The sequence below is a fragment of the Rhinolophus ferrumequinum genome, chromosome 10 (genome assembly GCF_004115265.2).
Source record: "Rhinolophus ferrumequinum isolate MPI-CBG mRhiFer1 chromosome 10, mRhiFer1_v1.p, whole genome shotgun sequence".
Taxonomy (NCBI): domain Eukaryota; kingdom Metazoa; phylum Chordata; class Mammalia; order Chiroptera; family Rhinolophidae; genus Rhinolophus; species Rhinolophus ferrumequinum.
Window position 1 is genome coordinate 2,926,114 of NC_046293.1, and position 13,095 is coordinate 2,939,208.

The 13,095-nt window shown below is 56.8% G+C and overlaps 1 protein-coding gene across 4 annotated transcripts in view; it reads left to right on the forward strand.

Annotated features, from left to right (window-relative positions):
* CELSR1 (cadherin EGF LAG seven-pass G-type receptor 1) overlaps positions 1–13,095 on the forward strand; it is a 133,245-nt gene that overhangs the window by 110,692 nt on the left and 9,458 nt on the right. For all 4 annotated transcript variants that reach the window (XM_033118250.1, XM_033118251.1, XM_033118252.1 and 1 more), the window contains 5 exons: positions 730–934; positions 1,791–1,958; positions 3,690–3,816; positions 5,548–5,748; positions 10,550–10,724. In XM_033118250.1, the coding sequence (XP_032974141.1) occupies positions 730–934; positions 1,791–1,958; positions 3,690–3,816; positions 5,548–5,748; positions 10,550–10,724 (876 nt within the window). The remainder of the gene's footprint in view (positions 1–729; positions 935–1,790; positions 1,959–3,689; positions 3,817–5,547; positions 5,749–10,549; positions 10,725–13,095) is intronic.

Below are 13,095 nucleotides of genomic sequence, written 5' to 3' on the forward strand. Positions count from 1 at the left end.
GGGGACAGTAAGGCTTTAGCCCCAGAGATGCCTCTGGGTCAGGAGCAAACACAGGGAGGGGCCAGGCTTGTTCCCTGTTCCTTAGAGACCTCCAGGGTCATGCACCGCTCCTGAGAAGCCGCCATGCCCCGACGCTGTCCAGCGCACCCACTGTAGCCTCTCGTGCGATGCTCTTGGGCAGATGGCAGCCTTCCTGGAGGAGGCGGTACTAACTCCTCCCCTCCCCCTCCCTCCAGCCTCTAGTCACCACTACTCCACTTTCTACCTATGAGCCACTCCAGGTGCTCATGAAAGTGAAATCATACAATATTTGACTTGCTTGTTTCACTGAGCGTCAAATCCTCGAGGTCCATCCATGTGGTAGCGTGTGTCATAACGTCCTTCCTTTTTAAGGCTGAGTCATTTCCCATTGTACAGAGAGACCACACTGTTTATCCTTTCGTTGTCGATGGACACTCGGGCTGCTTCCACCTTTCGGCTGCTGTGCATTGTGCTGCTAAGGACATGGGCGGACACGTGTCTCTTTGAGCCCTGCGTTCCATGCTTCGGGACACTTGCCCAGAAGTGGGGTTGTGGGGTCACATGGCAGCTCTGTGTTTAATCTTTTGAGGCACCGCTCCTGTCTCCACAGGACATCTCCTGATTTCAGGAAGCACTTGTTCAAGTGGACAGTGATGTGGTAGGAACACGGGGCCTGGCCCCGCGCTCACACTCTTGCTCACGTTGCAGAGGGGCCCGTGGTGAGGCCGGTCGGCCGGAAGGCTGCCCCGCAGACGGCACATCCGGGGCCCAGCGCCGAGAGGGAGGCCCTTTTCAGGAGGCGGAGGAGGCACCCCGATGAGCCTGGCCAGTTTGCCGTTGCCCTGGTCGTCATCTACCGGACCCTGGGGCAGCTCCTGCCCGAGTACTATGACCCCGACCGCCGCAGCCTCCGGTACGGCCGGCCCCGGGGCCCAGGGAGGGACCGTTTCTGGAGGGTTCCGAGGCTTTTCATAAATCAAAATCTTAACCACTCAAGCATCTGTATAAGGACATCACGGCTCTGTCCTCTCCCTTGGACAGAAGTTCTGGGTCTGCCAGACGGGCACGGTCCCTAGTATTTTTCCAGGAACAGCCCCTCTCCAGCACGTGCCCTGCCTCGTGCCTCAGTGGACGTTGCTGGCACACCAGCTCAGCAATGTAATTTCTGCTCAGAGGGTCCGTCCCCCAACACCTGTTTGCCTCGGGCCACTGGTGGCATAGTAGTACTAAGGGCTGCTTGGTAAATGCTGGCGGGAAAGGCGAATGCCACCCAAAGGGGCCTCGTGGACCTGATCAGAGGTGGGCACACACCCAGGTTTCATTTTTTCAACTTCAATATCGTTTTCCAGATCCTGTCCTGGGTCTGGAGTCTTCATATTCATCCTTTTTTAGTGGTTGGATGAGATTCCACCAGGAGCTGTAATGATTCTATTCGGTTCCTTTGATCGGATGTTTTAGTCGTTTCTGGTATTTCTGCTGTGCTGTGTTATGGGGCTGAAACCTCTCTGTGCACAGACCTTCTCTTCATCTCTGTATTTCCAAAGTTCACCTTTGACCCAGAGGTGACCCACTCCCTGAGTGCACCCCATCAGTGACTAAACCTCCACTGAGCACGATGCCACAGCACAGGCCCAGCTCTGAGCTCGCGCACTGTGACCCCGGCCCTCCTGGAGAGATGTCTGTCCCGTGTCCTCATCACGTCTGCACACAGGCGTTAAATAGTCGTTTTCTAAGTGTGTTGGTATCTGTGCTCTTGCCGTTCAACGCAGGCTGCCTAACCGGCCTGTGATCAACACGCCGGTGGTGAGCAGTGTGGTGTACAGCGAGGGGGCTCCCCTCCCCAGCCCCCTGGAGAAGCCCGTCCTGGTGGAGTTCGCCCTGCTGGAGACCGAGGAGCGCACCAAACCCGTCTGCGTCTTCTGGAACCACTCCATCACGTAAGGGTGACATCGGGAGCCAGGGCCGGCCACCTCCCGCGCCTGAGTTCTGTGTTTCCATGTGGGGGCTTTGCTGAGGCCAGGATGTGCCTGCAGGTCCTCAACACTCCACTGGCAGAGTGTCCTGTGCGGCATCCTTTTGATGTGTTGTTCCCCTTCCATCCTCTCGGGCAAGAGGCTCGTCCTGGGGTGTCAGAGTCCCCTACACGCACAGTTACACATGCGTGCACATGCATGTATACACATGCACATAGACATATACCTGGAAACTTACACGTGTGCACACATCTGGTTACAAACACATGCACATGGGCATACATGCCTAGAAACACGCATGCACACGTGTACACAAGCCGACAGGGCCGATCACGTGCAGGGCTCCATCACACAGCAGCCGACATGCACCCGCTCCCCAACCAAACGGGCTTGTTCTGGGCACGCACGGGACTTCGAGACTGGGCCCAGGGCCCTTCTGCCAACAGTGGGAAATCCCAGACATGGGAGGGTCCCCATACCAGATGGGGGTGCCTGACCTCACCTGGCCCGCCCGAGAGAGCACAGCAGCTGCTCGGCCGGTGTTACCCCCTCGGAGGCTGTGCCCACCTCAGCAGGGTGCTTTAGGCCCATCCCTTGCCCCCACCCCTGCCCGAGCTTGGAGCTAGGACAGAATTTTGTGCATCTGGGAGTTCGTTCCTGTGTAACACAAACATTCCCCAAATCCTGGTCCCACTAGAGTGAGTGGGTGTCTGCCGAGTGGGTCTCTGCTGGGTGCTGGCGCCTCGGGTGGGTGGGCAGGCAGATGGCAGGCCTGCACGGGCTCCCACTGGGGAGCAGGCTTGGCTCGGGAAAGACCGTGCGTCACTCTTTCCCTCCTCCTGTGTTTCCCAAATTCTAGTTAATGAGCAAGCAGCATAGCGTCTGGACTGTAATAGACGCTGGGCTTACAAAAGAGAGAGTTCAGGACCCCTTTCACAATGAGGGACGTGTGAAGGCGGCTTGGCCTGCATGAGGCCCGGCTGCCTCTCATGGTCACTTGATTGAACCCCGGCAATTAGCTGTGGCTCCAGTCATTCTCTGTGCTTCATGCTGCATCTGTCACCCCCGGATCTTGAAAGTTCTCGGCAGACACGCATTAGCCGTCACATCCCACTTTACAGATGAGTAAGCTGAGCCTCACAGCAGTGACCGGACTTTCCCAGAGCCGGGGAGGGCAGGGCTCCCTCTGAGGCCGAGACACACCCGCAGCAGCCTGTCATTTGGGGCTCCCCATCAGTGAAACGGGACTCATGATTGGGCCCTGCTTCCAGGCAGTGGCCATAAAACGTTGTGCAATCTAAAGATGAAAGTGTGCAACGAACGTGAGGTATTACTTCTTAAATCATCTAGACTCAAAAGAAGACTAAAGTACAAAGCGGCTGTTTTAACAACGGACTGATGTTTCCAACAAAAGGGGCGTGTGGTGGACCCAAGACATCCCGTTTAAGTTTTACTGCTGATGACACACAGAACGTGAACTTCGCAGGGTGCTCGTTAGCGGCCCTCGCCAGCCACGAAACGGGAGGGAGGGTGTTCACACGGTCCCAAGTGCAGCAGGACTGTGGTCCTCATAGCGGGTGACACTGGTGCTTGTCCTGGGCACAGTGAGGGTGCTGCACGGACCCCAGCGGGGTCAGGAGGGCCTTGGAGACCCCGGCCGTGGAGGGAACCATCTCACCCGCCTTTTCTCTGCAGCACCAGTGGGGCTGGAGGTTGGTCGGCCAAGGGCTGTGAGCTGCTGTCCAGGAACCGGACCCACGTGACCTGCCAGTGCAGCCACACCACCAGCTTTGCTGTGCTCATGGACGTCTCCCGGCGCGAGGTGGGCGCAGCCCCCCAGGGGTAACCCTGCCCCGCTGGCAAGTGTGTCCAGGGGATTCATCCCTGGGGCATTTAGCCTAGCCCCAAACCTGCCCCCTCAGCAAGCTGTCTTTCCTTCCAAGCCCTTTGACCAAACTTGGTCCATTCTAGGAGAGTTGGCCAGATCTGTTAGCATTTCCATAACAAAACCCTCTTAAAAGGGTTTCAAAGAGGCCAGGTTGTAAATCAAAAACCGGGATGGCAGACCCTAGCCTCAGACTGAAAAATGCCCGGAATAGACACCACACTTCAAAGCAGGGTTCTCAGCGGTCTGTTAGATGATGCTGCTTCTACCCCACTTTAAATTTTAAGGAAGAAAAGAGTCGGCTGGCAGGAACAAAGGGAGTATCTCCCTTCAGCGCCAGCCACGCACGCTGGCTCCAAAACACAAAGGAAGCTCAGTCAGGAGCCCCCCCCACAGCAGCAGGGTGGCTAATGTTTAACCTCGGGCATTTTCCAAGGCCTGGGAATGCAGCCCGCCTCTGTGGGGCGCTGGGGCCTGAGCAGGGCGGCGTGCTGAGGTCAGCCCGGGCTGGGACCCCGAATCTAGGAGCCAGAACAGGGTGCTGGGTGACCTTGCGGTGGCCTCCTTTTCAGGCCTGGGTTTTGTCCCAAGAGGCCAGGCCAGCGTCCTTCCCAAGGGCTCCCTGGTGTGCTCATCCACATTTCTGTCACATTCTTGGGAGGCTGAGTCAGCCGTGAGCTGCTGCAGATGGGTGTCGGGGTGATAAGGGGAGAGAGAGGGTCTCTGGGAGCCTTCAGGCGCCCTCAGGCCTTCCCCTGACAGCTGCACTTTCCAGCAGGTCCCAGCCTGGAGAAAGTTAATATATCGTGGTCTTTGTCCACGTGGGATTTGGGGGTCCTCTCATGGCCAGGAAGCTGGAATTCAGGGAGAAGAAATGAAAACAGAGTAGGAATCAAAGCTCCCAGGCCCCCCCAAACTTGGGGTGCCTCAAGGCCAGATACCTGTATAGCTCCCAGCTGTGGGGAAGTCCCAGGACTGTAGCCTCCAGGGGACACAGAGTTAGCTGCGAAGGAGAAATGCCCGGCCCTGGCCCCCACAGTGTTCTGCTGGGCACCCCCGTTCAGAACGTTCAGAACTCTAGGTGAGTTCAAAACAGTATTTTCCAGAAGTTACCAAAGAACTGGAGTGTCTTGGTCCCCAAATGCCAAAATCCCACAGGTTACCGGGTCCTGGACAAATGTCCTATTGTACAAAGCACAGGAGCTAACGGCCGTCCTGGGCGGCAGTGGCCCATCTGCCTGTAGTGTAAACTGAGACCTGTTTGGAAGGTCGCTCTCAGGTGGGGTTTGGGTGGGCCGGCTCAGTGTCTCCTGGACAGCAGGGTTTCTGTGTGAGGTTTCTTCTTTTCTTATTGTTATTTTTTTATTGTGACAAGATGCACCTAACATAAAATTCACCATCTTAGCCACGTTTAGGTGTACAGGTCAGGAGCATTAACTACGTACACATTGTGTGCGACCATCACCACCGTCCGTCTCCAGAACTCCTTTTATCACCTCAGCTATTCGCTGGGCTTTCGCTCTTGGTGTTTTCCACTCTGAGAACCACGCAGCGGTCGCGTCGGTTCGTGCCTGTAATAATCGATATGTTAACATGACTGTATTGTGCCCAAGCTCCATCAGGGCCACGGCCCTTACGTTCTCTTGTCTTTAACCAACCCGCCCACAGCACGGAGAGGTCCTGCCCCTGAAGATTGTCACCTACGCTGCCGTGTCCTTGTCCCTGGCCGCCCTGCTGGTGGCCTTCGTCCTCCTGGTGCTGGTGCGGACACTACGCTCCAACCTGCACAGCATCCACAGGAACCTGATTGCGGCACTCTTCTCTTCCCAGCTGGTCTTCGTGATCGGGGTCACCCAGACGGGAAACCCGGTGAGACCCCCCCCGGCCCCGCCCCCCCCCGCGTGTGTGGCCCTGCCTTGATCTGAGGCTGGAGCAGGCCTCACCTTTGTATTCCATGGTGCCGTCCGCTGGGTGCCTGGGTGCCGCGGGCCGGCTCTGGGAAGTTGGGAGTCCCAGGCCAGTCAGGTGGGCTTGTTGCTTTGTGCCCAGTGAGGTCCTCCGGTAGCGTCCGTGAGAGCCAGGGCACAAAGGGCCGGGGGCTCCAGTCGCATGAGCTCTTACTTTCCCGATTAGACACGAGTGATTTCATCAGAAAGTACAGTCATTTGTCAAAGCCCAGAGCCTGCGAGCTGTGACTTGACCTTTAGCGGCCTGAAGACACCCGACACACACTGTGAACCGGCTTCCCTGTGCAGCCGCCTGTCCCAGCCCTGCACTCTGCATTGTCTCAGGGGTCACGGCTGTGTTTCCAGTGAAAGCCCAGTGAGGCAGAGAGAAGTCTAGAACAGGCCAGAACTCGGTGAGGTGGTGTTGGGGTGTCGATGGGGTGGAAGAAGAGAAGGGAGGCTGCGGAGAGTAAATGGGGAGAGGAAGAGACGAGAGAGAGGAGATGGTGAGCTTCTGTGTAGTCTGGTTCAGTGCACGGGTCTTTCTTGAGCCACCCCAGGTCGTGTAGGTACCCGGGCTGTCACCTGGCCTCCTGGGGCATCACAGGGTGTTGTATAAGTTCATGGAGGTCACTGGGTGATTAGGTTGTATAAGTGAAATGGTGGACCCCACAGAAAAACCCAAACCAATCTACGGACACATTTTGAGAACTAATTGGAGAGTTCAGCGAGGTAGCTGGCTGCTATTGGAGAGAGATGGATAAAATCAGTCACAAAGTATATTTTCAATGTAATTTACGTAGGCGTGAATAGAAATGACTTCACTAGAGAGGCTGCCTATTAAGGAAGTTTGGCCGCAAGGAAGGAGAAGAAAGAATGTCAGCTGCAGCTGGAGAGGGAGCTGGGTCTGGTGAGCTTCTTAGGACTTGATAGATCTGAGTCCCTGTGATGTCTGTCAAGGGGAAGGCAGGAGGGATGGGCCAGTGGCAGAGTGACCCTGGGGAGTGGGGCAGGGACCAACTTTGGGGGGGAAGCTGGCAGCCCAGCCGCAAAGATGCGGGGAAAGAGAAAAGCACAGGGAAGAAGGGAGTGTTGTGGCTTTGGCAGTCCCCGGCTGGTTTTCCATTTTACAAAGAGGACTTTCAAACTACAAGGGTCACAGCACGCTGATGGGGCTCCGGAGGCGGTCCAGGCTCCGGTTCTGTGCCTGAGCTTTACGGACACGATGCGGCTCCTTGAAACGTGAGCAAGGCCCTGGGGTGGTAGCAATTCCTTCTTACAGGTGAGGGAGGCGAGACCAGCGCGGTTGAGTGACCTGCCCAAGGGCACCCAGTTCACTGTGTGTGTGTGTGAGTTTGTGTCCATCACTAATGATGACTCTGATAGCCCTAGAGAGATGTCAGGCCAGCTGACCGTCCCACATGCGTGTGCAGTGACTCTAGGAAGTTCAAAGGTTGCTCTCACCTCATCCTGAACTCTGCCAAGGTGAGCGATGGATCAGCACTCTCAGAATGCCACCGTGCCACGTGCTAGTGACATAGCTGTTGTTTCCTCATCTGCTAAGGACCTACTGATTGTCACTGTACTTTACCTGTCAAAGACGCAGATCCAAGAAGCCCTCTCATCTCTGCCCCCAGAGCCCACATTCCAGGCACAGACCAGAATGTCAGATGCCAAAATGCCGCCATGGTGGCAGGTGGGGGAGCTGTGCCGCGTCAGGGAAGAGCTGAGCAGGACCGTCCGTTTGCCATGCAATGGGAGGGGTCCAGGATAAGTCGGGAAAGGTCGGGCACCTGGTCTCCCAGAGCCTGAGGGGTTGCACCAACCATCTTCTTTTTGCAAGCAGCTTTGTGCTGCTGAGAGCCATGAGCTGGCCTGCATTTTAGGAAGATGACCTTGGCAATGGGAGGATGGGTGAGGAGACGGGAGGTCAGAGAAGCAGTCTGAGTGTCTTCATTAGTCCGGTGGTGAGGCTGGAACCCAGGCCAGGACAGTGGGCATGAGAAGAAGGGGGGAGTCAGTGCCATCTGGGCATGGAGGGAGGAGGACTTGGGTCTCCAGAAGGGGACGAGTAGGTGGGGGCGCCATTCAATGAGATGGAAACTCAGAGTGGACACTCCCCCTGTGGGCGGGGCCGAGCATGGGAAGGCATCCCCCCTGTGAAGAGGAAATGTGTCTGTGGGAAGGGACAGGCCCTAGGAGAGGAGTGGATACACGGGCAAGGATGAATTTTCTAGCTATCTGGTCAGGGCCACTCGCATGCTTGCACTGTCCTTCCTCATTGATGGTGAGCGGGGGACCCCTCAAGACCCTTGTCAGGCAGCCCGACCCCGGCAGAAGGGAGGGTGGGTGCTCCCACCTGGACAGTAGTTAGAGGCAGGGTATTGCAGGCAGACAACTTGAGGGGGCCACACCGATGACCTCGGTGGCTTCTCAGCCTCCACACCGGGAGCGGCAGGCCTGGCACAGAGGACATATGCACAAGCCGGGTGGGGTGAGGCGTCCTCCCCCAGTGCGGTGCCGCCGCCGCCAGCTCTCCACCGCGGCCAGGCGAGCCAGGCGCACCTCCGCTTGTGCAAGTGCTTATCGGTGCATCAGACGGGAAGGGTCCCGGTGGGAAGTTGCATGACTCACTTCAAAACCCTTCAAGTGTGCCTTTGAGTGGTCTCCTGGGGGGGTGGGGGTAGAGCGGGGGCGAGCCGCTCCTTGTAACTGAATAGCACGTGTGAGACGTGGAGAGGCCTTCCTCTCAGTTACTCACGGCTCCTGGAGGGAGAGCCTCGCTGCCAGCCACGCACTGCTGAGCACGAAGAAGAGAAGGACTGCTCGGTGTGCAGGGTTCTGAGGGCTTGGCACCGCGCCTGGTTTTTATGGGTTTTCTGTAAACTCACCATCCCATCTCCGGGCGAGGTTTTTCATCTCCGAGATTACTGGCAGTCTGAAATGATTTATTCTGCATTAGTGTTTTGTCTTTGTTCTGTTTCTGGAAAGGTAGTGTGTTTAGTGCCGAAGTCTGTGCATGTATGGCCTCGTTAAGTTTTAAAATGTTGTATTTCTAACACTTCTTTGTTTTTTTTTAAAAACCAGAAGTGGTTTTTATGGATTTGCTTTTCTCATTGTTTCAGGCGACAAGGTACCAACCTCCTCCTCGTTCTTCCTTTTCCTAAGCCAGCAAACAGTGCTTTGCACGGGGGGGGGGGGGGGGGGGGGGGGGGGGGCGGGGGGGGAGGCAGGGGGTGTTTCGTGTGGGGTTTGCCCAGCCTCGGGCTCACCCTTCCCCACCAGACTCTGCTCACTGCTAAGTACAGAATGACCGTGTCCAGCGTCGGAGGCAAAGAGCATGTCTCTAGTCATAACCTACATCCTGGTTTTCTGCTACTTGGGTCCTGTTTTGTACTGTATTTGGCAAATGATAATTTACAGTGGTTTTGATTCTGGAGAGAACATGGCCCCTTGAGGTAGATAGGCCAGCAGATGGCACTTGTGTTCCCAGCGATCCTGTGCTCTGTGGAGCTCCCCATGGGGTGTAATGACCTGGCACTAAGCAGAGTGGTCTCCATTGTGAGTCAAGGTGGTGGCCCTCTGTCTCCTCCCACTCTCCTGTGTCTGTTGGGGTCGGGGTGTCGTGCCAGGGATGGATGGTTCCCAGCTCTGCGGAGTGGCCAGGAGGCAGGGCCTAACTGTTTGCTATGGCTGGGGGCGTTCTCTCTCTTTCTCTCCTGCCCTGCCAGTCCAGCTTCCTAGGACCTGCCCGCATCTCCCAGGGGCCGGCCATGGCCCCGGCCGAGGCAGTCCTGCCTGAAAGGAGCCAGTGAGGCTGCTCTCGGCCGAGGCACAGAGCTCTGTGTTCTGTCCTCGAGCACCTCGGACTAGATGTCACTCAGGGCCTCTGAGGCGGGACTCCCCTGACCCCACAGGGTCCCTGCACCTCCTGCCCCTGCCTTCCTCCCATTCTCACCCCATCTTTGGTGTCCAGGGACACAGGCTGGCTCACCAAGGCCCCCAGAGCCCAGGATGCTGTCTGTCAGCTGCCCTGGAAGTTGACTTTCTCTCCCTGACACCCGGCCACTGGCCAGACACAGGTGCCTGGCACAGGACAGACAGAACAAACACTCCCATCTCCGCCCTTTCTTTGGTAGAGATAGAAGGCCCTGTGGAGTCGGCTGGGGCACGATAAACTTGCTGTCATGTGCCGCCAAGGTCGCAGAGCACAAAGCTCCTGCCCCCTCTGGCCCTACCCGCTGGGCTATGGAGACCTGCTCCAGGGTCAGGGCTGGTGGCCAAGGTCAAGGTCTGGGGCCTGCAGCCTGAGCAGGCCACCTCCGTGATTTTTTTTTTTTTTAACTTTAAATGCCAGCATTTCAGAATTTGGAACCATAACAAGAAAACACAGATTTCCATCTTCTCCTGAAAACGCTAGAGACTCTGCCTACCTCTTGTCCCCCGGCCATGCTGGCTCATGGCACTGATCCAGGCTAGGGAGGGGTCCCTGGGGCCCCCCAGGTGCTTCAACCCCCATCCTCTGTTGCACATCGGGAGCCTGAGACGCTGTGACTCTGGCACTCGGCCACTCTTGGGTGAATCAGATACAAAACCAATTAACCCAGTTCCCTTGTTGAGAGCCCCAGACCCTCACGTTTGCCAAGTGGCCGGTTTGGTCGCTCGCTCCCTCCCCGCCCCACGCGCAGGCCATCAGGCGCTGAATGGCTGCTCTCCCCCCGCAGTTTCTGTGCACGGTGACGGCTATCGTGCTGCACTACGCCTACATGAGCACCTTCGCCTGGACCTTCGTGGAGAGCCTGCACGTCTACCGCATGCTCACCGAGGTGCGGAATATCGACGCGGGGCCCATGCGGTTCTACTACGTCATGGGCTGGGGCATCCCGGCCATTGTCACAGGTGAGATGCGGGGAGCAGCCCCGCCGGGGCGCCTGGGCGGGAATCCATCACCCCTGGGGGCTCCCACGCGATGTTGCTGACGCAGGAACCTGTGTCAGACAAGCCAGCAGCCCAGGATACAGGGAGCCTCCTCTTCCTTCTGTACCCAGCTCCCTCAGTCCCCAGCAGAGGAGGCTCTGGCCCTGCGCACTCGTCTGCACACACGAGTGAGGTCATCCAACACCCACTGTGGGGACGCACCTCCCATGGGTGTGATCTCCCTGAAAGCACGGCCCGGGTCTGTGCAGGGTTCTGTCTGTGGCACCTAATAGACAAAAACTCCACGTCTGCCCACTGCGTGAATGGCTGGCTGGCTGGATGGCTGGGTGGGTGAGTGCATGAATGACAGGACAGCTGTGCTTCCCCAGCACACTTCTCACTGAGTACCAGGAAGTCAGAGTTTGCTTCCTGTTGAGAAAGGTCCACACTTCTCTTCACAAAGGACGAACTGAACCCCTCTCCTCATTAGGCCCTGGGTTCCAGGAATCCAGACACAAGTTCTGAGGCTCGAGGCAATGGGACAAGGTGCAGTCGCTGCCCTAGGGTTCTGCCCAGCAGCTGTGTCCATCCTGATTTCCATGACAACATCACCGACTGGTCTCTGAGCCCGCTCTGCTCCCACCCAGACAGTCTGGGCACCAGGCTATTCTGATGCATCTCCTCTCCCTGTCCTCTGGGGGGCCCTGAGGGACTGTGACTTCCATACAGAGTTGCTGAGGCAGGAGCAGGCTGGGCCCTGGGGGGCAGCCACCTCTTCCACCCAAAGACTAAACATGGTGGGCACATCACCTTGCCTGTTTCTGCGTGGTTCTGGGAGATTCGTGAGGAAGTTGGCTGATTCAGGTAGTCCCTGAGCCCCAAAGACCTGGGAGAGTAAGAACTGAGGGGCAAGGAGGGAGCAGCCGGTTTTGGAGGCCCCCCATATACTGAAGCCCCTGAAAACAAGGATTTGGTCCTGCATGGGCACTCAGGGGCCTCTTCTCTCATTTCATTTTCAAACTACCGGCTAGCACCTCTACTGTTACTTGGGGTTGTGTTTTAATTAGTAAGTTAGGCTCCGAAACCAAAATGTCGAATTTTATTTACATCAAATTCTATGAAGAAAAATGAAGTAAGGTCAGAATCATTTGCTAATTTTACAAAGGGGCCATTTACATTTTGCTCTCTGGTTTTCTGTCCCCCAAATAAACTCAGATCTAATTCCTGGTCTGTACTGTCCCCATGTGGGCCGGCTGCCCCCCGCTCCGGGGCCTCAGGTGATGGGAAGGGAGTTAGCTCTGCCACAGGTGACATCAGTCCCCGATGGGTGACCCCAGGGCCCACCTCAAGGAGGGGACATGGTTGCCGGCACAGTCTAAAGTTTTAAGCATAGCTGTTCAGTTTGCTAGGACGGCCGTGACAAAGCACCACAAACTGGGGGGCCTTAAAAAAACCACAAGTTTATTCTCTCAGTCTGGAGGCCAGCATCTGAAATCAGGGTGTGGGCAGGAGGCTGGGGGAGAATCTGCCCAGGTCCCTCTCCACTGTCCGGTGGCTGCTGGTACCCTTGGCATTCATTGGTTCTCTGCTTTGTCATCACGTGGCCTTCTCCCTGTGTCTCTGTGTCTCAAACCTCCCTGTCCTTTTTCTTTTAAGGACACTAGTCACAGGATTTAGGGGTCCACCCTATTCCAGGATGGTCTCATCTTGTGACCCTTAATCAATCTGCAAAGACCCTGTTTCCAAATAAGGTCACCATCACAGGTTCTGGGGCTCAGGAGGTAGATGGATCTTCCCAGGGGACATGGCTACAATAGGGGATGGGAAGAGGGAGTGAGAACACCCCACAGCGTGAAGTCAGTGAGGTCAGCAGCAAGGAGCCCCGGGTGGGGTGGGGGTGCCTCAGACTGTCCCGTAGCCACAGCCGGCGATGGGCCTCTAGCACACTCGGGCTTGTCACAGTAGCACCAGTACCTCGAAGAAAGCGGCCCCCTCGTCAGGGCGCCCGTGGGGGCCAGCCCCGACCAAGGCTGGGAATCCCACATGGTCATTTCAGGTGCGTCATCCTCGTTTCACAGATGAAGTGAAATGACTCCCTTGTTCATGTCACAAAGGCTTATGGCTCCAAAGTGGGCATGAGTGACACGGGAGGACCCTCACCCTCCCACAGCTGCTGTCTGCTGGGACCGAGGGCCCTGACCAGGTCAGGTAGCAAGTGGCAGGGCCGAAGGTCATCAGAGAAGGGACCGGAAGGAAACAGCCCCGAGGCCGGAGGCCCCTTCCATCTGAGGACTTCACACAGAGAAGCTGAAGACCACTTTCTAGAACACGTTCTCGCGATAAACCCCTAATC